Below are 24,270 nucleotides of genomic sequence, written 5' to 3'. Positions count from 1 at the left end.
AGAGGCTCGCTTGGCATCGCATTTCTTCTGAAGTAGTAGGAAGGGCCAGACGTGGATCTCGACACGCCCCAGACCGCCGGACCCCTTGAAACGTGGCAGGCCCCCGCATTTCTGTGGGATTTATTTCCCACTCTCGGCACCCACCGTGTTACCAAGGCGTCTCTGAGTAATCGCTATTTCCTGCTCGCCAGGCCCAATCAGCATGATGCCATCAAGGTAATGGGCCCACATGACAGCTTGCAGAGGGGGAAGCTGATCAAGGGCCCCGAGGACGAGACTATGACAGAGCGGGTGTACCCTGAGCCAGGACGGTCAAGGTGGGTTGTTGGCCCACCTTGGGCCAACTTCTGGTGGTCTTTCCTAAGAGCTATGGAGGGGGTCATATGCCTCACCAGAACCGTGGCTGCTAAGTTGCTAAATTAGAAACCTCTGCTCTGCGAAAGAGACTGTTAAGAGAAGGAGAAGACAAGCCTCAGACTGGGAGAAAACATTTGCGAAACACACATCTGATAAAGGACTTGTGTGCAAAATGTACAAAGAACTTTTAAAACTCGACAATAAGAAAACAACCCAATTAAAAAACGGGCAAAAGGCCTGAAGAGACAGCTCATCAGAGAAGACGTACAGACAGCAAATATGCGCGGGAACAGGTGCTCCACATCCTGTGTCATCAAGGAAGTGCAAATTAAAACAACAGTGAGGCACCAGCACACAGCCATCAGAGTGTCCAAGTCCCAGAACACTGACGCCACCAGATGCTGCGAGGACGTGGAGCCACAGGAACGCTCATCCTTGCTGGCGGGAATGCAAAACGGTGCAGATGCTGTGGAAGACAGTTTGGCGGTTCCTTACAAAACTAAACAAACAAAATCACCATACAATCCAGCAGTCACGGTCCTTGGTACTTACCCAAAAGAGTTGAAAACCTTTGTTCACACAAAAACCTGCACCGGCAGGTTTCTAGCAGCTTTATTCATAATTGCCAAAATGTGGAGGCGCCCAAGATGCCTTTCAATAGGTAGATGGGTAAGCAAACTGTGGTCCATCCAGACAACAAAGTATTATTCCACGATAAAGAGAAACGAGCTGTCAAGCCCTGAGAAGAAGTGGAGGAAACTTAAATGTTTATTGCTAAGTGAAAGAAGCCAGTCTGAACAGGCTACGTGGTGTATGATTCCAATTACGTGACATTCTGGAAAAGGCAAAACGATATAGACAGTAAAGATCAGTGGTTCCCAGGGGCTCAGGGGGAGGGAGGGTTGAAGAGGAGCACAGACGACTTTTAGGGCAGTAAAACTACTCTGTATGATACTGTAACGGTGTATACATGTCATGACACGTATCCAAACCCACAGAATATACAACACCAAGAGTGAACCCTGATATCAACTATGGACTTTAGTTAACAATAATGTATCAATACTGGCTCATTGATTGTAACAATGTACCACACTAGCGCAAGATGTTAATAATAGAGGACATGGTGTGTGGGGAGAGGGGCATATGGGAACTCTCTGAACTCTGTTCAATTTATCTGTAAACCTAAAACTGCTTAAAAAGTAAAATCCATTTTTTATTATTTTTAATTAATTAATTTATTTTTTTGTGAGGAAGATCAGCCCTGAGCTAACATCTATGCTAATCCTCCTCTTTTTGCTGAGTAAGACCAGCTCTGAACTAACATCTATTGCCAATCCTCCTCCTTTTTTTTTTTTTTTTGTTTTTTCCCTTTTTCTCCCCAAAGCTCCAGTAGATAGTTGCATGTCATAGTTGCACATCCTGCTAGTTGCTGTGTGTGGGACGCAGCCTCAGCATGGCCGGACAAGCAGTGAGTCAGTCTGGGCAGGGCAGGGGCTCCATGGCCCCTGAACCCCCCATGCTAATGGGGCAACACACAGGGATGGAGCAGGGGCACAGTCCTCCCCAGCCCCCACTTCACCCCCACCCCCACCATGGGGGGTGGGGCCCGGCTCCAGGAGGAGGGGCAGGGCATGGGATCCATGCCCCTGGGGGCCAGGGAGAGGAAGGAAGCAGTTCATGGCCTGCTATGGGGAAGGGGCCCTGACAAGCTCTGCCCCAGAATCTTCCTGGGTCTGGCTCAGGTGCTCAGAGGACAGGCCCCGGTGCACCCTGCAAGCCCGGGTGGATGTTTCTGGGGGAATTGGGGCTCCCCAGGCTGTGGGGATCCATCCGGAGGCCTGTCAAGGCACACACAGCTGACCCAGGCATTAGGCGACCAGGAAGGAGAATGTCCCCACCCCTCCCAGGAGAAGGCTCAGGAGAAGCTGCCCCAGGTTGGGTTGTGACTTGTCCGGGCTGCTGGGGACAACTTCAGAATCAAGGCAAAGGGCAGAGGGAAGGCCAGAGGCCGAATTCAAGTCCCCGCGTGGCCCTGACAGGTCTCCCCTCTCTCAGCACCCCCACAGGGCTGCAGGAAGGCAGTGAGCAGATGGGAGTCCCTGGTCCACCAAGGGGACAACCTGCTGGTGCCCCTGGGTGGGGAGGGTCGTGTCACCACCCCACTAGGCATGCAGGGGCCCAGTGCAGGCTCAGGTACAGGGGCCTCTGGCTCCAGGCCTCTGGCTCCAGGCCTCAGGGCCCAGCTGATCTCCGATGGGGGAGAAGGGGGACCTCTCTCAGGCCTCCCCCTGGACTAAGGGTGGAGGCTGTCACCTCCTGGCCCAGGGGAAGTAGCCTCACAGAAAGAAGGAAGGGCCTGCCTCAGTGCCACCTCCCCCAGCTTGGATTCCCAGAGGCAGCTGCCCAGGTAAACTGAGGCAGCAGACAGGAGCAAGTGAAGAGCTGAATGAATGAACAGCTGTGTGGAGGCAAGTGAGTGGAGGGCGGATGGCTGGATGAGCAAGCGGTCAGGTGACATCCCCGAATAGCGGACATCCGGGTGGACGAGCAGTTAATGGAGTGGGGACCGGCTAGCACGGGCCAAGTGCTCACGACCCAGTGAATGGACGGGCAGAGCCAGCTCCAGGACACTGCTCCCTTCTGTGCCGTGAGCCTGGAGTGGTGGACAAAACCAGGTAACATTTATTTTAGAACAGTTTTAGATTCATAGAAAAGTTGCAAAGATGGTACAGAGAATTCACATGTGCCCCACAACCAGCTCCCCCTATTATCGTCATCTGACGTGGGTGTGGGGCACTTGTCTCAACCCGTCAATTGATATTGATCCATTATTGTCACTTCAAGTCCGTGCTTTATTCAGGTTTCTTTAGCCTTTACCCAATGTCCTTTTTCTGTCCCAGGATCCCATCCAGGACACCACGTGACGTTCAGTCTTCTTGTCTCCTTAGACTCCTCTGGGCCGTGAGAGTCTCTCAGGCTTCCCTCGTTTCTGGCGACCTTGCCAGTTTTGAGAACCATCAGGTGTTTTGTAAGATGCCCCTCTCTTGGGATTTGTCTGATGTTTCTGCCACGAGTACACTGGGCTGTGGGTCTGGGGAGGAAGACCGCAGTGGGGGTCTCCTTCTCCTTCTCCTCCGTCACATCAGGACACACGCTCTCGACATGACGTACCCTGTAAGGCTGACCTTGACCGCCTGGCCGGGGTGTGTGTCAGGATCCCCCTTCCATCCTGCGCCCTGCCGCAGGGAAGAAGGTCGCTGTGCGCAGCCACCGCCAGGGGGTGGGAGCTGAGTCTCCCTCCCTGAGGAGGGCGTACCCACGCATATTTGGAATTCTTGTGTGCAGGCGACTGTCTCTTCTCCACCGTTCCTTTGCTTATTCACTCTTTTACCTAGCCCAGCATGGATGCACGGATATTTTTCGAATACTGTGTGTCATCGGCCAAGATGACATTATCGATTTTGTTACTCAAGTTCTTCCCACTTTGGCCACTGGGAGCTCTTTCAGTTGGTTCCTGTGACAAAACAGTTTTCAATTAGCCAAGTAATTATTAGATGTGGGAGAGGAAGATGGAGGAAAAAGGAGGTGGCTGGCTGGCAAATATATTACACGCATGAGCATGAGCACACACTTAGAAGCCCAGCATCTCCCATGGAAATGAAGACCAGAGGCGGGCGAGGCTGGCTCCCGTGGGGCCTGAACCTCAGGACAGGGTCTGTGGGGCAGGGGACTCTGTACCCCTGGACCAGCCCCTGGGGACTGAAGCTGCTGCTTCAGGGCACCCTCCTGGCTCCCACGGGCTGCCCTCGGGAGTGGAGGCCACCTCAGGTGCCCAGAGGAGATGGGTGAGCAGGCGAGGGCTGGGGAGCTGGGCAGCTGGGCAGGGCAGCGGCTTCCCCTCCAGATGCTGGTTCCTCTTGCACAGGGGGTGTTGGAGCCCAGGGGGTGTGGCTCAGCCAACGGGGTGGTGGGTTCATGGGGCAAATGTGAATGCCAGGCTCCCTGCCCCAGCCAGTGGGCACGGGGAAAGGGGCCCGTGGTCAGAGGCCCCATCTTTAGAAGGGCTGGCCTAGGGTCAGTCCCCACGTGGCCTGTCGCTGAAGGAGCCTCATTACCTGCCCTCCAAGGGGTTTGGTAGTGCTTTAGAAAGACACAGCGAGGTCATCTGTGCAGAGTGCTCGGCACTCAGTAGGTCAAGAACCCACGCCTGGCCCCTGCTCTGAAAGTTTCACTCCAAACTTGACGCAGAGGCACCTGGGGAGCAGCGACATGCAGTGTCACCCCCCCGATCCCCGAGAGGTCGCCAGGGGCCGCTTTTCTCACCAAAGTTGGAGAAAGACATTCCCGAAGTGAGGCAGACACGGTGGCGAGCGGCTCATCTTGGTACAGAGAAGGTCGAGATGGCCAGCCCAGTGGCCCACACTCTGGCACACATACTTTCCGTCTTGCTGCCCCCTCGAGTGACACATGGGCCCCAGCCTGGGCCACACCTGGGCTCCACCTGGAGCAACACCACAGGCCCGTGGCATCGGGAAACCCCTTGTGCCCCTGGAGACCCAGGACAGGGATTCCTGGAGGTCAGGGGGGCCGCCTGGGGGGGCTGGGATGGACGAGGGGTCCTGGCTGCCCCCAACTCTTGTCAGAGGGAGGGAGGAGGTGGCTGGAGCTGCTGGCCAGCCATAGAACCCCATTCTGCTGGTTTCTAGAAGGCTAAGAGGTCACCATGCTCAAAGCTGTCTGGGGCACACCTCCTCCCCTGCTGAGGTCCCCGAGTGTCCAGGAAGACCCCACATTACAAGACGTCAGAGGGGAGCAGTTCTAGCAGGAGACTGAGCCGTGCTCAGGTGGTCCTGGCCCGGTCAGCCCCGCCACCCCGGAGGACCACAGCAGCGGTCCCCGCCATTCAAACTGGCCCAGACTGGACCCAAACAGTGGTCTCACCACCTGTCCCCTCCAGGCCCACACTGGCCCCAGCGGCCACTTAGACAGGACGCCCATGTGTGTTTGAGTTGCGGCCCAGCCCCATCCTCGGATTTACCACATTTAGTTTAATTACAGATTCCAGTTTTGAAAAAGCCTTCCTTGGAGGCCCAACGTGGGTATGAGTGAGGGCCCCAGCCCTGCCCTGTACCCTCGAGACGGCTTTGCTCCAAACTACTCATTTGTGCCACTGAGGCATCAAAAATCGAATTACCTTTTCAAAATGTTGTTATCACGGGACATTTCAAATGGCGTTTCATAAAACAATGCTTCAATAATGATGTTCTGATTAGACCCTGTCTCCCAATTCCTCCAAGGATTACGGCCTCAGGCAGGACTCACGAGAGGTCTAGCCTCTGCTTGCACACTCCTGAGACAGGGAGCTCACCCCCTACCAATGCATCCTCTCCTACTCACTCACCTCCTCCTACCTCCTCCCAGGGTGTCCACTGAGGCCACACCAAGAACAGGGTCTAGCCCTTGCAGGAGACCCCTCAGATGTCTGCAAATGTCCTGGAGTCTTGGGCCAGGGCTGGGGGAGCAGGGGTGGCAGGAGCTGGCCTTGATGTCTCCTCCCCTTCCTGCCCGCCCTTCTTCCAGGGCACCCAGCAGCTCAGTCCTCTGGGCGTGTTGACAGACAGATGGGCGGACGCAGCCTACCTCCTGGGCGTGCAGCTGTGGTCTGAGGCCCCCGCCCAGCTGGAAACCACAGCGGGAGGGGAGGGAAGGGAGGGGAGAGAAGAGAGGAGGGGAGAAGAGAAGAGAGGAGACCACCATGGGGCCGTGGAGTCGAGTCAGCGTGGCCAAATGCCAGATGCTGGTCACCAGCCTCTTTGTCCTGGTAACAGGCAGGTGGGGCAGGAGGGAGTGGGGGAGGTGCTGTGTGACTGGACCCCCAGCTCTGTGGTTTCCCCCTCCACACACACACATCCCCCAGCCCTGTCCCCATCCTGCCCCAGGGAACATGCCCCTGGGGTCCCTGGGGGTGGACTCCCGGCGGGCTGACCGTTTGGACAGGATGCTCCTGTGGGCAGTGTCCATCCTCCCACCAGGCAGCGAGGGGCCTGGAGGAGGCCTGAGGACCTTGGGCGGCTGGAGAACCGGGCTCGGAGGGAGTGATGCCCGGGGTGGGGGTGGCGCTGGCTTCCTGCCCTGGAGGGTGCCCTCACAGGAGTGGGGAGGGACCTTCGAGGGGCTGGGATGGGCCCACTCCCCACTCTGCAGACGGAAAGATCCGAGGTTCCGGGTCCTTGGATAAGCTGGACAATGAGTGTGTGTGGGTGGGGGAGTGTGTGTGCGTTGCCCTCTGAGAGCACCCCACAGACACATCCGGAAGCCCCACAGCCTGTCTCATGTGAGACCAGGAAGCTGGAGGGAGGCTGGTCAGGGAGACCCAGGACCCCGAGACCCTGCCCTCTGGGGCCTCGGTCTGGGTCTGGCCCTGCCCACCATGCTCTGTCTGCCCCACCCCCAGCTGCTGGGCCTTGCCGTGGCCACCATGGCGGCTCTCACCTACTTCGGGGCCCACTTTGTGGTCATCGGCCGCGCATCATCAGAGAGGACCTCCTACGAGGCCAGGCACCGCTGGGGTGAGTGAGGTCCCAGGTGGCCGCTGTCGGGGAGGGGGCTTCAGGGGCAAATGTGGCTGGGGAGGAGCGGGGTCGGGGCAGGCGACAGGGTCAGGAGCAGAGGCGTCCCCTGGGGGATCCCAGCTCCACTAGGCAGAGCCTGGGGTCTGGGAGATGGCCGTGCTCTTGCCTGGACCTCCACCCACCCTGGGAGCCTGGGGATAGCACGGGCGTGTCGGATAGCATCCGAACCCGACCGGGTCCACGTCCTGGAGGGGTGCTCCCAGAGAGAGGGGCCCAGCCGGGATGGGGGCTTGGCCTCAAGCAAGGAGGCCAAGGAGGTCAGATGTGGGGGAAAGTGAGGCCCACAGCGTCAAGGCCTGGGTCCCAGGCCCCAGGCATCCCAACCCTTAGGCCTCACGTTTTCACCCTGAACCCTGGATCCCTGCTTCCCTGGAGCAGGAAGCCTGGGGCCTGGGCCTGGACTGATAAGATTACAGGCCCCCCCATGGCCACCTGTCACTAGGGCATGGGGGTGGGGATGTGGCTTCAAAGATAGCACCAGGAGGAGGGCAGGGAGGGCAGGAAGAGGGGGACAGGGCCTCCCAGGCTTCTTCCTTCCCTCTCGTCCTTCTGAACATCGGGAGGAGGGGGTGGGTGGTGAGTGCCACATCCCTGCCTGTTGGGGGAAATGTGGCCCATTCAGAGCTCCCAGAAGTCCAGCCCCCACCCTTGGTGACCCTCCAGTTGCGTTTCAGTCCCAGGCTCTGTGCATTTGGGACCCCTGTCCTGGGCACCCCTAACCCTCCTCCTCACTCTCCCTACCTAGCCTTCTACGTGGGCATCAGCCTGGCTGGGCTCCTGACCCTGGGCGCCGTGCTGACCGCCGTAGCCACTGTGAGGGAGGCCGGGGGCCTCATGGCTGGGGTGAGTTCTCTGTGCCCCAGCCCCCACAGCTCCCCAGGATGGGACCGAGAGCTGGCAGGGCTGTGAGACCAGGGAGCCTGCCTTCCCCTGCAATGTCCCAAAAGAAACAGAGGCCCAAGCGATGTGGGCCACCCTGGACCCCTCCACCTGGGGCTAGCCAGGCCCTTCCACCTGGGGCTAGCCAGGCCCTTCCACCTGGGGCTAGCCAGGCCCTTCCACCTGGGGCTAGTCAGGACCCCTCCACCTGGGCTAGTCAGGACCCCTCCACCCAGGCCAGCCAGGACACCCCACCAAGCCCTACTTCACCCCATCAGAGCTAGCCCTCCCAGGCCTGGGAGCCCTTCCCAAAGGCCCAGAGAGGGTCTGGTTCTGTTATACTGGAGGCTCTGAACAGGATTCGGGTGAATTCCATTTCCTGTTACCAAGAGACCTGGGGAGGCAGAGAAAGCCCCTCTGCCGGCCCCATCGCCTGTAGGTCTGGGCCTCGCAGCTGCCCCCAAGGTGGCCTGCAGCCCGGGCTCCTCCTGAGCTCACATCCGCTATTGCAGCTACCAGGGTGGGGGTGTCTCCACCGCCCCCCAAGGTCCCACAGGCCCCACGGGTCCCACCTCACCCCACAGCGGGGCCTCTGTTGCCCCCGTACCTGCTCTTCCCGGGCCCCATCTTGGTCCCTACCTGCCAGCCCCGCCTGCCCCTCTGGGCTCGAGCCCCCCCTCTCTGACCTGAACTGGCCTCTCACAGGCACCCCAGCCTCCTCCTGGCATGTGCCCTCCCTGCCCGGAGCCTTCGCGGACTCCCTGCAGTGTTCGGGATGCAGTCCAGCCTCCCTGGAGCTCCACGGGTCCCTCCAGCCTCCCTCCCTCCCTTCCAGCCAGGAGGACCCCACTGTCGTGCCTCCAGCCCTCTGCCCCTGCAAACCCCACCCCTGCCCTGTGAGTGGTTCGTGGGCCAGCGACCCCTGTGAGCTCACGCTGGGGCTCTGCTTCTCCGGGTGGCCCAGAGGCCGACCACCCTGGCTATCTGAGGACCAGCCTGTGTCAGCAAACGTTTGTTGAACGACTCCTGGTTTGTAAATGTCTCCAAGGGCAGGGACAGAGTCACCTCCTGGAGCTGCAGCCCTGGGCCGGCCAGCCCTGGGCGGGCTCGGGGAGCACAGCGGGATCAGGTGGCTCCAGCCCTAAGCAGGACCCACAGGCGCGTGGGCAGGGCAGTGCTGGCGTTGTTGGAGGTCACGGCTCCACCCTGTGCAATCTGGCTGCAGCTGGGTACCCACGGGGCCGGGGAGGGGAAGGAGGGGAGGCCCCAGCAGGAGCTGACCAGGCAGGTGGACTGTCCCGAGAGGGGAGCCCTAAGGCGTGGGCCTTGCTAGAGTGGTGCATGGCTGGAGGACAAGGTGCTGACAGGGCCAGGCCTGGCGGGCCAGGCGAGGGTGGCTTGGAGAGGCCAGTGTGGGGCTGTGGGGTTGGCCGCCAGGGGGCGCCATGGAGCTTGGCTTACTGCTGGGAGATGCCTCAGCCACAGGCTCCTGTTCCCAAGGCTCCCACGCTCTGTCCCCCCAGCTCCGTCCAGTTCTTCTTGGCCCAGCCGGTCACCAGGGCCTTCTCCAGCTCTGAGCTGTGGGCAGGGGGCAGGGGGCACCTGGGGTCTCAATTCTGCTTCCCCAGCCGACTCCAGGGCCAGGAGGCCTGTTATGCAGGGCAGGCTGTGAGAAGGGCCTAGGAGCCCTGTGGCTGGATGCCTGCTGCACCCCAACCCCGCCCTCAGCCCCCAGCCTTGATGGTGAGCCCAGCGTGGCCCCCGAGGGGTGCTGGGAGACCTGCTCTGGAGATGCTGCTCCCTTGAGCTGTGTGTGTGTGCATGTGTGTGTGTTGCATCCTGTGTCTGCATGTGTGTCTGCGTGTGTGAGCACATGTGAAGGAGCCAGGGAGCAAGGAGACCTTTCCCAACATGACAGGCGCCTGGCTGCTCCTCCCTTCCTGCCCCTACCTCCTCCGGCCTCTCCCCAAACCGGCCTCTCGCACAGGAAATGAACCAACGCGCTTGCCTTGCCCGGCTGAGAACAGAGAACAGAGCTGGCAGCAGTGGCAGAGGGAAGCCGGTTCGACTTATTTACGTATTTGAATTTAGAATGAGGAGCAAGAAACCCAGCAGCCTCGGCACTGTGGAGGCATTGAGGGACTGAGGGGCCCATCGGCTGCCAGAAGCCCTCTCTTCGGGGTGGGCCAGGTAGCGGGATGGGAGACAGGGAGTTGATGCTCTCTCCTAAGGCACGAAATGGTTTCTGGAAAATGCTGGTCCCTTGAGCTGGCTCAGGGCCTCCAGCCTGGGAGGCAGAGTTGAGCGATGGCTTCCAGATGGGGAAGGCGGCCCGCAGCCAGCCAGGGAGGAGGAGGAGGGGGAAGGAGGAGGAGGGAGAGGAAGTAGAAAGGAGGGAGAGGGAGGAAGAGGCATCGCTAAGGTCATCCTGAGACAGGCCTTGGGGACTCCCGGGCAGGCAGGAGGGAACATCACGAGGAGAAGCCTGGAGGGCTGCCAGCCCCAGCACAGCCAGAGGCCCCTGTGCCCGCACCTGAGTTTGGGGGCTGGTGGGGGTGGCCCGCTCTTTCCTGGAGGCCAGTGGGCCACCCCTGGTGTGGACCGTTTCTTCGTCCCTGCCTAGCCAGGCCAGTGTCTGTGTGTCTGTCTGCATCTCTCCATTCCGTTGGTCATCAGCTCTCCTGGGTGTCACCCTGAACAAGGCACTGGGTTTGGATAGCCCAGCCACCGCCTGCCCCAGGGTGCAGACAGTCCAGGGGTGGGGGTGAAGTGTCGGCCATGCCCGCCCCACCCAGCATGGGGCAGCAGTGGGGAGGGGGTGGTGCAGACAGTTACATCAGGCCTCCGGACACCTGGGTTGTGTGGTCAGCGGCCAGATTGACGGTCCAGAGCTCCAAGAGGAGCCTTGGCCAGAGACCCAGATCCGAGGGTCACCAGCATGAAGGTGGCGAGTGGAACTATGGGCAGGGGTGACATCCCCAGGGTTCTTAGGCTGGGGTGACCCTCTGAGAGTGCTATCAAAAGAGCACTGGGGCGTGTGTGCAGTTCCCAGCTGAGGGGCCCATGATGTTCATCAGCTTCTGCCGGGGGACCTCAGCAGTTCAGACCCCCTGACTGAGAGAAGGACACCCCAGTGGGGTGCCGGGGATGGAAGACGTTCCCTCCAGAGAACTCTCGTCTCCTCCAACTCTAGGGTCCAGGGGGTAGTAAGAGTGAGGGGCAGGGGTTGGATGGGCCACAGGACTCAGCAGGGAGCTTCCCTGGGGGAGTCACACCACCTGGTGTCACACCAGGTGTTCCACCTGGCCCCAAACCAGCTGTCCCTGCTGGAACCTGCAGATGGCCTTCCCCGCACGAGGGCCGCCACAGCCCCAGAGCCATTCCCCCTGCCCGGATCACCTAAAAAGGGCACTTTCTTCTCCCAGGTCCGAGTCTCCGGCTCAGGAAAGGCTCTGCCGGGTCTTTCCGGGGTCAGTGCCCCTCCCGGAAGCAGCCACAGTGGACAGGGGTCTCCATCATCCCAGGATTGCCTCCCCCTGGGTCAGGGGATGTGGCACTGCCATGGACAGGCCCTCGGGAGCCAAAACCAGCAGTAGGGGAAGAATTCCCCAAAAGAGCCAGAAGAAGGGATGGGAACCAGTATGCCCACCGCCCAAGGTCTCCCCAGTGCCCAAGGCCTCCCCTTTGGGCAGTGAGGAGCTGGGCTCAGACACACCCCTCAGTGAGCCCCCTGGCCCAGAGGGAGCCCGCCAGGCCATGCACAGCTGCATGGAGTGACCCGTCCCTCCTCTGCCCAGGGCTTCCTGTGCTTTGCTCTGGTGTTCTGCGCCCTGGTGCAGGTGGCCTTCTGGAGACTCCGAAACCCCGCCCAGGTGAGCGCCCAGCCCCGTCCCCACCCCTCAGCAGAGCTACGGTTCCATGCTCCCTCCCGCCTGCCCGCCTCACTAGGGGAGAGACATGGCAGGTGCGGGGGAACACTGTGGGGACATCCTCTGCCTGGGGGTGGGGTGGGGGCACAGGGACCACAGGGCTGCTCCTTTCCTGGCCTGGGGGCAGCAGCTCCCCGAGGAAAGAGGGGAGGCAGGCACAGGCCTCAGACCCCTCTCACTAAGGCCCCTCAACCCCTCCCGCCCTGGGCCTGAATGTGACGCCCAGGGAGCTGGGGAAGGGGGCCGAGGAGCAGGAGGAGAGAGGGCCCCCCACTAGTGAGGGACTGATTAGCAGGGGTCCATGTTCCAGAAAATGCGCTAAGGGGTCTGCTGTCCTGATGGGGGCCGGAGGGGCAGGGAGAGACGCCTTGTGCGGGTGAGGGTTGGCTGCAGGACAAAGTGGACAGGGCGTCCAGGACTCATTCACAGGATGACAGTGGTCCTTCAGTCCTGGACACTGACCTGCCCGCAGCTTGGGGCAGCCCAGGTGACCCAGGTGGGAAGAGGTGGCAAGATTACCTGCTGGCTCCGTCTTCAATGTGGGCTCTTCCCCAGGGACTCCGTGGTGGTGGTGACCAGGGTGATGATGCCCAGGGTAATGTTGGGGTGGGTCCCCACAGGAGGTGGCTCGTTTGTTCCTCCCTCTGTCCATCCATCCACCATTCGGCTAGCCTTCTGCGGGTGCCTGCTGTTTCAGCAGGGCATCCCGGGAGGCTCGGGGCTGGGAGAGGGCTCCTGTCCTGTCTCTAAGGGAGGGAGGGGGGCCTCAGCTCCGGGATATTGGGGTCACATCGGCCGCAGCCCCCAGAGAACACACGTGAGCAGGGTCGAAGCCTGCAGGCCATGGGTCTATGAAGGGCACTGCCCGCAAGGAGCAGGGCAGGACCAGAGCTTGCGGGGAGGTGGCCCTCCAGAGATTCTGTCTGGACTCAGGGACGAAGCTGAGAGCCTCGTGGGAAATGGGGCTGGCAAGTGCATGTGTGGAGCCGACCTCTTCCCAGACCACGGCTGGGGGTCAAGGCCAGGCCACTCCATCCAGGCAGAGGAACTGGATGCCCAAGAGGCTCAGAGAGGGGGGCAGTGGGTCCTGAGGGGCTCACGTGTGGGGGCCAGCCCCCAGCCCCAGGCCAGTCTGGACCCTTTGTTCGGAGTAGAGCAGCCCAGGCTGGGGCTGGGGGTTGGCGGGGGCCAGGAGGGTTCACGGTTGGCAGAGGAGGGGACGATGGTGGCTATAGTCACCACTGCTAGCCAGCACCAACACCCTCCCTCAGCCCCTCTGCCCAGAGGGCACCCCCGCCTCACCACCAGGTTAGGCTTCTCTCCCTCGCTGAGCTGTGAGGCTACAGGGCAGTCCCCAAGCGGGTGGGGCGGCCGTGGACACACCACCAGGATGCAGGGTGCCCTTCCCAAAGGGGCTCTTGGCCCCCGGGGGAGCATGTCTGCTTCCCAGCGCTTGTCCCAGGCCTCAGGCCCACTCCCAGCCGCACCACCCAGCCCTGCAGTCCAGCTGCTGGCTGGCGGAGAGGCCACAGCTGGGAGAAGGGGCAAGGGGCAGGCCACCCCAGGTCCCTAGCAGTGACAAGACCCTGGCGGCCGAACTCGGGCCCAGCTTTCACCTATGACAGCCCAGCTCCAAGCGAGACCCCCAAGGCAGGGGCCAGCAGGGGGCGCTGCAGAGACGGACAGGAGAGCCCACTCCACAAGCCCTGTCTGTCCTGGCTTTCTGTGACCATGAGCAATCCCTTCTCCTCTTACTGGGCCTCAGTTTCTCCATATGCTCTATAAAGACCAGCCCAGGGAAACCAAGGCGGCTCTGGCTGGAGCGTATTGGGTTTCTGGGCAAAACCCCACGCAAGCAGCACATGACAAGAGATGATTTCTTGCCTGTGTATCAGGAGTCCCAGTGGCTTCAGCCTCCATGTTGCCTGGGCCCCCCAAGATGGTCATGTAAGGTGCAGAGGCTCGCAGAGAGCGGCTGAGTCAGGAGGCTGGGCCTGGTTCCCCCAGGCCAAGCTCATGCTGTGTGCTTTAAGGTGTGTGATCACCCCCTCTGGTCCCTGCCTTCCTTACCCCTAGTCTGTGGATGGAAGCCAGGCCCAAGGGGGTGGGGAGACACGAGGCAGAGCCAGGGCAGGAGGGGTCCAGCTCACCATCCAGGGCTCTTTGTCCTGAGTCAATTCTTCTTTTCCCTTCCCTGCCCAAGGGTCACCCCAAACCACCCACCACCACCCTAGCATCATTTGGGGTCACCCACCTGTGACGGGATCAGAAAAAGGACATTTCCTCTGGCTTTTGGATGGGGTCGGAGCCCCTGAAAGGCGGCTTCCACTCGGTGGGGCTGGCAGCAGTCTGGCCCAGGGAAAGCCAGGCTAGGCTGGCAATTCGGCCTCACATTACCCATCCGTTGGCCCATTTGAGGCCTGGGTCACAGCATGGGTGGTCCCAGTCAAGACAGCTGCCAGGGTGCCCTGGGGCCCCGTCCAGCTCTTCTGGGGGTATCTGCAGCCCATCCTCTCTTCTCTGACACTGTGTTTACAGCTCTGAGCCCAGGATCCAAGGTTCTGGAGGGGAGGGGCCGTGCAGGGGCCACAGGCCACCATCCAGCTGGGACTCCTGCTCTGGGAAAGCGTGGGGGCGAAAAGCCAGATGGCTCCCAGCTGGGCCTCTTCTCTGTCCCAACCCCAACCACATCCCCCACAGAAATCGTCCTGGTCTGGTCCTCACTCCAGCTGGCCCCTGGGGGTCAGTTCTCGGGGTCCTGCCTGACCCCAGGTGGGGGCTGGGGCTTCCTCCCAGGCCCGCAGTCAGGTGGGCTCCATCCACCCTCCTGTGTTGTCCGTGTGCGTGTCCAGGCCCACGTGGGCACGGGAGCGGCCTGCAGAAGGAGCTCTGGCTTCAAAGTAGGGTCAGCCTCTCAGCCCAGCACCCTTGGGTAATCAGCTAACTCTCCTGGGCCTCTTTCTTCATCTGTAAGAGGAGCATGGAGACCCCGCCGAGGGGGCTGCTCATGGCAGGAGGGAACCAGTGCGTGTGAAGGGCCTAGTGGGACCCAACACATCCTGAGCCCATCAGTCCTCCAGGGCGTGGGACTAGTGTGGAACCGTCCTGGGCTTGCACGAGGCGGTATTTGGTGCCAGGGCCAGGGCACCGAGCAGCAGGGGCAGGCCGAGCCGCCCAGCCTGTGCCCCCAACCCTGGAACCCAGGCCAAACAGGTCCCAGCCCCGGCGCCGTTGACACACAAGGCCCTGCTGCGGCCCAGTGAGCAGAGAAGGCCAAAGGGCCAAGCTGTTTGCTCCAGGGCGTCTGGAGCCTGGTGCCCAGCCAGGCCCGTTCACCCTGTATCCCCTCCTGCACCTCCCCCGAGGGAACCCCTAAGATAACCTGAAACACAAGGTCAAGACGGCTTGTCTGGGGGACCCCACAGATGGGAAGCTGAGGGTGGAGGAGGACAGGGACCGGCCACCTCTTCCGTGGCTCAGAAGCCAAGCCACAGACCCTGGTGGGGTGAGTGCCCCCCCTTACTGCCCTCGCCACTCACGGGATTTTCCAACAGCCGCTCCTCTGGGACGCTGGCTCCCTGGCAGGCGCCCAGAAGCTGGCAAGGCCGGCGATGTGGGGACGAGTGGCCGTGCGATGAATACAGAGCACAAGGGCTATTAATTACGCTCCCGCCGCAGCCTGAGAGCGACTCTGCACAACTCCCCCTGTCCCCAGAAGGGCCTGCACACGGAAATGAATTGCCTGCTCCACTTAATAATTCATGTGCGGATTAAGTACAGCAGTGCAAGGAGAGGCGTCAAAAGGCCCCTTGTCCTCACAGCTCCCCGCGGTCAGGGCCCCCCCTCCTGAGGCCACTCTCCTCCCTGATTGTCTGGCCACCGTGTGGGCTCAGGACAGACCCAGCCTCTGGCCCATGGGGCCAGTCTGCAGACCACCTGCAGCTCCCCAGAGGCCACCCTGGGAGCGTCCCCACCCGGGCAGGTTTAGCAGACTGCAGGAGTGGGGGCACAGCCCAGAGAGTCACCAAGCCCAGGCAGATGGTGGGAGGCGGGGGAGGGGGGGCGCCGGTTGTGGGGGGCTGGTGTGGTGGGGACTCCCCGGGCACCTGGTTCGTGTGGGTATCTGAGATGTGCTGTCTGGGGAGCGAGTGTTCAGCAGCCCAGAAACCCCAGTCCTGACAGGGCACCCCTGGAGCTCTGACGATGGGGCTTAAGGAATAAGGCACCCTGGCAGGGAGCACCCCAATGTCAGTGCCCGGTGGCATCTGAGACCCCCATTTTCTCTGGCTCCTCCAGCGCCCCCTGAACCCAGCAATGAGAGGTGGACGGTGGCACACCACCTAGACACCCAGGACTGCCGGGCAAGTCCAGCCTGGCCCCCACCACCAGGCCTGGGGGTCTCGGGCAGGGGACGTGGCTTTGCCGGGTCTGCTTCTTCATCTGAAGGAGGGGCTCATGGGGAGAGATGCCCGCCGCTCTGCCACCAGCAGGTGTTGTTTCTCCTGCCAATATTACAATAATGACAGCTTGCCGTGGAGGGACCCGGGTCCTCCCTCAGCCATAGTGGGGAGGGGAGGAGTTGAAATGGTCAAGGGATGGAACCAGGAGGGGTGGTCCAAGCTGGGCTCCTTGTCACAGCCATCTGCCCCCCGACCCCAGGCCAGCTCCACCAGGCCCCCAGCCCTCACCAGGACCTCCTCCCATGAAGACATAGTGGCCTGGCAGGTCTCTACCCCTATTTCACTTGAGGAAACTGAGGCAGAGAGAGGGCCCCTAGCCAGGCCCTCCAGCAGTGGTGGCTAGCCTGGCGCCTGCCCCTGGCCCAAGGCACTGCCTGCCTCCCAACGGTGGGGAGGAAGCCAGCTGGCTGAGTTGGGGATGACTTGCAAAGCAGTGTCTCCACGGGGAGGGTCATTCAGTGCCAGGAGCCATTTGGACACAAGTCCATCTGCTTCCTATTGGGGCGCAGGGGCTTTGGACAGGGCTGGCTGGGAATGCCCCCACTGCCCGCCAACAGCCTGCACCCAGGTCCTCCAAGCTGTTGACCCTCAGCCCTTTGAGGCCCCCCTGAGCACCTGTCAGCATGTCCCACATATCAGCATAGTATGGGAGTGGGAAGGGAGGGGAGGGAGAGCTCAGGGTCTCTGAGGAGGGAAAGGAGGCATCAGAGGGCAGGGGAGCTCAAAGAGGCCTTGCCTGTGCCAGTAGACCAGAGGCCCCAGAGCAGTCAGGGAAGCCTTCCTGGAAGAGGCAAGAATCCAGTTTGTCTTTGAAGGGATAACTTGGGAAGGGGAGGCCATTTCGGCTTCAGGGGGGGTGGCAGCATGAACAAAGGCACAGAAAGGGGTGCTGAGGAGGGCAGTGGCAACGAGGTCTGGGTGATGTGGGGGTGTGGAGGGAAGGCAGAGCCCAGCCAGGCCCCTGTTGCTACCCTCCTTCTCCGTTGTCTGCCCCCAAGGGGCCTTGTTCACTCAGAGCTGGCCCTGGATGCCCCCCACTTCCCTGGCCAAAATCCTTGCCTGGAGCCCAGCTGCCTGGGGGTTCTGGAACATACTTGGGTGGTTCTGGGGAAAGACTGGAGCATCACTGGGGAACTGAACTGGCATGACGCCTCTCCCAGCCTTCGCCCAGGCCCAGCTGTGGTCTTTCCCTGCCCCTCTGCCAGTTTCCAGATCAACAGGAGCAGGGAGGACACTTCCTTCGGCTGGACCCCCACATCCACAAGACCATAGCTGGGGTGGGCATCAGAGCTCAGGTCTCCGACTTATCCCACAGGACCCCTCGGGAGCAGGAATGTAACATTAATAGCCATTTTTGGGGGGAGGTTCCCACAATTGGAATCTGGGGAACTCCTGTGACTCACCCACCCAGGGGACTTAGGCTCTGCCCTCAGGGGGGTGGAGGAGGGCATTTGCACATCACCCAGCACACAGGGGCCAGGCGCTTCCTTCAGGCAGCTCTGTCAGAGGGAGGGAGCTTCCCACGATGTTCTGGGTGCAGGTGGAGGATGCCGTGCTGGACACCTACGATCTGGTGTATGACCATGCAGTGAAGAGCTCGTCCGGCGTCTGGCGGCAGGAGCTGGTGGCCATCCAGGACATGGTGAGTGTGATGGGGGAGGCCTCCCCCTCACTGGGCAGCTCTGAGCTGGTCAGCCTCCCTCTGTGGACTGAGAGCCAGAAAATGGGCGCAGGGCGGCCCTGCAGAGTCAGGCGGCCTGGGCCAGGGGCTGAGCAGGGGTCTTAGTATGTGGATGCCCCCGAGGTGGAGTGTCGGGGGGGCACAAGGAGCTCCTGCCCGCCTCCCTCTACCCTGGACAGGGCCGGCTACCAAAATTGCGGGGCCCAGAGCAAAATGAAGGGACCCTTGTCCAAAAATGACTCAAAATCACAAGACGGTGATGGCACAGCAGTAAGCAGGGCCCCTGTGACTGCAAGGGTCGCACCCATGAGGCTGGCCCTGGCCCTGGCAGGTGAGCAATCGGCCAGGCAGGCAGGCGGCTTTGGCGAGGACCTGTGGGTGAGGGTATCGCCCAGCGCCTGGTGCCCTCACAGAGGCAGCCACATCACCCTGAGCCCCAGTCCTGGCCTCCCGGGGGGCCCGAGCTTTGCTGGACCCTGCCTAGTCATTTGGCCTCTTTGTGCCTCAGTTTCCCCCTTTGTCTGACAGGGCCCCGGGGGCTCTGAGAGCAAACCGCCTCCTTCCCTTCTGTCCTTGCAGTTCCTGTGCTGTGGAAAGGGCTCTCCTTTCAGTCTCCTGGGGAGCTCGGAGGCTGACCTGTGTCGGGGAGCGGAGGCTGCGAGACAGGTGAGTGGGAGGGGCAGCCGCAACCAGGGGTTCAGCCCCAGACCAGGGATGTCTCCCACCCCTTGGCCTCCCCCAGACCCCGGGGACCTGCCCACTCAGGGCTCGGGGATTGGCGGCCACAGTGAGAGGGGCTGGGCTGGGCTGGGTGAGCCACAGGCCCGGGTCCTTCTCCAGGCTGGACGCGGGCCCCATTCTCCATTCACTTCCTCACTCCTTCACACTGCTCCCAGCCTGGGGGCTCCCCAAGGCCAGACGCAGTGCCAGGCACTGAGTTCCCACCCTCGGAAGCCTCCAGAAGCACAGGGGGTGGGTGGGAGATAAACGGGGATGAGCAATGCCAAGGGCCCAGAGAGCAGGGGTGGTCAGCTCTTCCCGCGGGGAGGCAGGCGTCCCGAGGGCCCCTGAAGGAGCCAGAAGGGCATTCCACAGAGGGAGCGTCACCCTGAGCCCAAGTCTGGCCTCCCCGGGCTTCAGTGACAGAGACAAGGCAGGGAAGCCCCTTCCTCCCTGAGGCCTGGAGAGGGCCGGGCCCCCTCCCTCCTGCTTCCCCCCTCCCCCACCCGTCTCCCCAGCTCCCCTCCCCCACTGTCCGGGAAACAAACCCACCCCTATCTCTGGGCAAGAGGCTCCTGGCTGCCCTCCAAGAAACAGACAGGAGGATGCAAATGGCCCTCAGCCCAGTGAGGGATGGAGCCAACTCAGCCCAGAGGGGCGGTGCTGGGGATGGGGAGGGCAAAGGAAGGCCCAGCATGCCTGGGAAGGGGGCTGTGAGTCGAGGAGGCCTGTTTATGCCACCCAGGGAGAAGCCTCAAGTCTCCCATCTGATCTGTAGAGTGAGGATGAGGGCCTGCTTCATGCACCCTCCGGAATGGCGGGAACATGGGGACCGACTGTAAAGGCCTCCTGGGTGGGGACACGGGGGCCAGCACAGGAGGGTGGGCGGTCTTTGGAGCCGCCTGGGGGATGGGATGGGAGGGGCAGGGATGGTGTCCTGGGTGGTGGTCTGCCCTCAGGCTGCCTTCCAAGAGGAAGTGTGACCACGTGGCTGGCAGCGGGGTGGGGAAGTAGGGGCTGATTATGGTCCATTTTCCCACGGGGCACCCAGGCCAGGCTGCAGGGGTGTGCCCAGGGCTCCTGGGGCCGTTTGGGGCTGTTTCCTAGCTGGGACAAGGCTGAGTGCCAGCTGCCCCAGGAGCCAGCGGTCCCAACCTCCAGGGCCGCCGAAGTTGGTCCCCATCTCGGTGAGAGCAGGGGCTGGACTCCAGCCAGGGTTAGAGGTCCAGTGGGGAGGCCGGAGGGCCGAGACTCTGTCAAGTGAACTTGTGGACAGATGGACAGACAGACGCCACTCCAGCCTCCTCTCTGTCCCCATCCTGGCCTTCAGAACCATACCCTGCAGGTCCTGCAGTGCTTCTTTCCCCCAGCGTGCCCCAAAATGCCAAGGTCCTTCCCCAAAACCAAATGCCACCATCTGGGTGGTTCAGAGAGGCACTGTCACCTCTCTTTTTCTGGAGAGAGAGGCTCTGGGGACGCCATGCCCTGGCGAGGCATTGGAAGCCCGGGATGGAGCCAGGACCCTGGGACAGCCCGGAACCCCGGCCCCTCCACTGCTGGTCCTCTGACATCCCCATTAACCAGCACCCTCTCCTCACCCAGGTGCTGGGCGCAGCTCTGGGCTGGGTGCTGGGGCCCCAGAGTGACTAAGACTCTGCCTGCCCGCAGAGCCAGACACTTGACCCGACACAGGCAGCTCAGAGACGCCCAGAGGAAGGCACCGCTGGGCCCCTCGGCAGCGTCCCCTCGGTCCCACAGGGGCCAGCTCCATCCTGCTTGTTTTTGCCTGTTTGCGGCGCCTCTCCCAGAGCTCTGGGTTGGTTGTCCCTGGGTTGTGCTGCACCCCGACTTCCCATTGCCCTAGCATTTGGCCTAGGCAGGTGCTGCAGCTCCATGCCTCGGCAGAGGCCCCTTGCCCTGGGCAGGGAGGGCGGTCAGGGTGATGCCATGTGCGTTGCCCTCTTTCCAGGACTGCCTGCAGGGCATCGGGCGCTTCCTGAGCACTCACCGAAACATCATCTTCACCCTGACCAGCATTGGCCTCGCCTCCATGGTACCCACTCGCCCTCCCTCATTGCCCCTTCCCCACCTCCTTGCCCCTTCACCTGCCTGTCCCCACCCCAGACGAAAGGGGTGGGCAGCCCCAAGCCAGAACTCTGGTCTTGGGAGCACCAGGGCTCCCCATGCCCAGGGAGCCAGGGAGGAGCAGGCCGCTGCCTCACGCCCTTCCCTAGAGCAGGGAACACTGCAGAGCCCATAACTTCCTGGGGAGGCCGTGAGCCCCGGCCGGCCCGGAGCTACTGGTGCAGGTGCAGACAGTGCCTCCCTCCCAGGTGTACGCGATGCTGCTCAGCTCCTTTCTCTGGTTCGCCATCCGCTCTGGCCGCAGCTTGGACCACAAAGGCAGATACACCCTGAACCCACGGTAGGCCCCCGCCCGCCCCTCTACCACCTCCCCGAGGGGGTCCCACAGCCCTGCAGATGGAGGGGGGCCGGCACTCAAGCTGACTCCCTGGCCAGAGAGCGGATGCCACTTCCCACTCCCGAGATGTCTTTGCCTCCGCCCAGCCTTATGGGACCCCTGGACCAAGGGCCGAGGCTGATACTCCAGGAGAGGCGCTTTGGGGGTGGCTGGTCACTGAGGGAGGGGGGCAGTTGGAAAGTTGCCAGGCCAGCATGCATTCCGTTCTACAGCCTGCACAGGGACCCCCTCTGCTCACCCCCAATCCCTGCCAAGGCCTGGCCTCACAAGTGCCATCTCCGCTAATGCCGAGAGACGGATGCTTCTGGGGCCCCCAAACTACAGCCCCAAGCCAGGACCTCTGATCTTGGGGAACCCCAGGGCTTCCCATGCACAGGGAGCAGGGAAGACCCAGACCCAGCAGCCAAGAGGCCCCTCCTGACCCTCGGCGCTTGCAGACGTTCCCACCTGCCATCTCCTCTACTCGCCCCACCCAGTCCTTCGGCCCTGGCCATCTGGACCCCTCCCTGCCCAGGCATCCTGCCAGCCCCTCCGCATTCTAGAACAGCCTCACTGTATCCTCTGCTTCTCAGAGCCCACGGCTGCCGGTCCCAGGGGCCCGGCTTCATCAGATGCTCCCGGTGGGGGCCTGCACTTCAACACCCGCCTGAAGCAGATGCTCTTGATGGCCATCTGGGCCCACACGGACCCTCAGACAGCCCCCGGCTGCTCCAGGACAACTGACACTGTTTCAGTTGCCGTCCTGTCACCCGTCTGCCCACAGAGATGAAGACACTCTGGCCTGGGCCCATGTGGTTCCTGTGAGGAGGATGTGAGCTGTTTCCTCCACACCGTGGTGGGATGGGGAAGGAGGAAAAGACCCGATAAGCAGGCCCTGTTTAAGCAGACGGAGGAATCAGGGGTCACTCACAGATGCCGTGGGACAGGCTGGGAAGTGAGTCAGAATAGAGAAGCCAGAGGGCAGGCCTGACTGGACTCTCTGCTTATGGTCTCACAAGGTCAGATGCAGGGTGGGCCAGGCTGGGCTCCCCCTGCAGCTTCTGGGAAGGATCCAATTCCAGGATCCGTCAGGCTGTCAGCAGAATTCACTTCCTCCGTCTCTAAGTCAGCAGTGGCTTGTCGAGTTCTTCTCTCTTGTGCTGGGAATTTCTTTGACTTCCCCTCTCCTCCAGGCTAGAGAAAGCGCTCTGCTTTCAAAGGCTCGTGTGGCTAGATGAGGTCCACCCAGGTGACTCCCCATCTTACGGGGAAATCCTGCCACATTCCCAGTGATCCTGTGTTCACAAGATCAAGGCACTAAGGCAGGACATTGGGGGGAGGGGCATGTTAGAAATTCTGCCTGCCACAGCCACTCCCACTGGACATCGAAACCACCTCTCCAATGAATTCTTTCTAACTGTCTCCGAGGGTTTGCATGCTTTGCTCAAAATCAAAAGTCCTGGGTGGAACAAACAAATTGAGCGGAGGCCAGGGCCCCAACAGAGCTGACAAAGGAGAAGGGAATGTCGGGGCCCTTTTATTTTCACAGAGGGAGGCCGGGCCTGCCCCTACCAAGACCAACAGAGGGGGTGTCCTCCAAAATAAGAAGACCCATTCTGTGATAGACAGCCAAAAAAGTCACAAAGTGACAAACCCACTACAAGCCAGCCCTGTGTTTTCAATCACACACAAACTTCTCCCCACACTCGTGCTTCCCAAAACCAGGATGTTCCCACCTAATATTGAGCAAATAGCACTCCTCCCACTGAAATCCTTGTCCCTAAAGGAAGATACCCCAGCGTCCCATGGCTCCTGCATTCGGGAACAATCCAGGGTCTCCGGTGACATGCGTTCCTCCTCTGGGTCTGTTCTTGTCATCTCACTATTCTACAACGTATGAAATAAATTTCAAACAAAGAACCAGCAATATGTCCTATGCACAACAATGGCAGCAAGAGAGAGGAAGGAAAAGGAGATTTAATAAAACTTTATATGACACAGCAAGAAAAGAAACTTTGCCGGAAGCTATAGACTGCTCTTTTCTGCAGCTGGCCACCAGGCCATGACTGTGGTCACAGCTGGCCTCCTCCACAACCATCCTGTCTGCGCCCAGGTGGCCCGAGGCTTTTCCTGGCAGGGTGACCCCACTCTTCATTTCGGAGGGAGCTGAGGGATGAAGATCTTCATTCTTCTGGCCATGGTCTTCCACCAACTGTCATCACCAGATGTGGCAGGATGAGGAAGACCTTAGGGACTCCTAACCTGCCCGACCCACTTTGAGTAGAGCACCCCATTTCCTCCTGAGAGGATCACCCCAGCCATCACCATGGTCCCCTTTATGGCCCTTAACCCAGTGGCAGAGGAGGCCCAAATGGGCCAGGTGGTGCCCACAGCTCCCAGCTCAAGGTCACCATTATTTTGTTCTCCGGGCAAAGAATTCCTTTGTTGGTTACTAAATTCTCCAAACCAGGAGAGTAAGGACCAGCGGGGCCAAGAGGTAAGCTTCTGTGAATGGCTCGTTGGCTCTAATCACAAGACGTGTGGCCCCACGCCCACCCCTGTGCGCCCTGATTTGGGGGAAATGGCCCCGCTGACTAGCTGCTGGTGCCATATCCTGTGGGACACCGCTACAGTCTCGCAGCGTTGTCCCCTAGCTGTGGTCCTAATGATGCCTAAGAAGGCCAGTCCACCACCCCACAGGGCTGCCTCCTTTTGAGTAACAGGATAGGTGGTAACCCTCGTGAATCCCACGGGCATCTCGGCCCGAAACGATGGGGAACCACACAGTAAATCAGGCTTTGTCTAAGAAAGTGCTGTGCTGGCACAAGTATGACAGGCAGGGAAGCAAACCCAATCCAGACTAAGGGTGCAGTGCGCTGGGAGAAATCCTACCCTCTCCGTGAAGGAAGGGGATGGCAGTGGTTAGTGCTGTGTGTCGGCGTGACTGGGGGTGTCTGGGAGCATGTTTCCGGGGGAGATGAGCATTTGAACTGGTGGATTCAGGAAAGCAGACGGCCCTCCCCAGTGTGAGTGGGCCTCATCCAGTCCCCTGAGGGCCCGAACGGAACAAAGGCAGAGGAAGGAGGAATTCACTCCTTTTCCTGCCTCACCCCTTGCGCTGCGACATGACGGCTCGTCTTCTCTGGCC

At 61.1% G+C, this 24,270-nt stretch overlaps 1 protein-coding gene across 3 annotated transcripts; it reads left to right on the top strand.

Moving 5' to 3' along the window:
- The first annotated feature begins 5,987 nt into the window (after window positions 1-5,987).
- On the top strand, window positions 5,988-23,153 carry TSPAN32 (tetraspanin 32). 3 transcript variants are annotated; one of them, XM_014795822.2, is made up of 9 exons: window positions 5,988-6,181; window positions 6,815-6,929; window positions 7,738-7,835; window positions 11,669-11,743; window positions 17,801-17,902; window positions 18,521-18,607; window positions 20,631-20,714; window positions 20,995-21,086; window positions 21,716-23,153. In XM_014795822.2, the coding sequence occupies exons 1-9, from the start codon at window positions 6,116-6,118 to the stop codon at window positions 21,864-21,866; spliced, it is 870 nt and encodes a 289-aa protein (XP_014651308.2). In that variant the 5' UTR covers window positions 5,988-6,115; the 3' UTR covers window positions 21,867-23,153. The 3 variants fall into 3 exon arrangements, with proteins under 3 accessions (XP_014651308.2, XP_087278611.1, XP_087278610.1); XM_087422484.1 differs by having other exon boundaries at window positions 6,068-6,192; XM_087422485.1 differs by lacking the exon at window positions 11,669-11,743 and having other exon boundaries at window positions 6,059-6,181.
- The last annotated feature ends 1,117 nt before the right edge of the window (window positions 23,154-24,270 follow it).

Source organism: Ceratotherium simum, chromosome 34 (assembly GCF_057802395.1).
Source record: "Ceratotherium simum simum isolate JZ-2026a chromosome 34, ASM5780239v1, whole genome shotgun sequence".
Classification (NCBI taxonomy): domain Eukaryota; kingdom Metazoa; phylum Chordata; class Mammalia; order Perissodactyla; family Rhinocerotidae; genus Ceratotherium; species Ceratotherium simum.
This window is presented reverse-complemented; position numbering and strand designations above follow the sequence as displayed.

Excerpts from the sequence above, each read along its gene's own strand:
- TSPAN32 (XM_014795822.2), top strand. The coding sequence starts at position 6,116 with ATGGGGCCGTGGAGTCGAGTCAGCGTGGCCAAATGCCAGATGCTGGTC. Across the intron at positions 6,930-7,737 it reads CGAGGCCAGGCACCGCTGGG|CCTTCTACGTGGGCATCAGC; the intron begins GTGAGTGAGGTC and ends CTCCCTACCTAG. Across the intron at positions 21,087-21,715 it reads AGATACACCCTGAACCCACG|AGCCCACGGCTGCCGGTCCC; the intron begins GTAGGCCCCCGC and ends TCTGCTTCTCAG.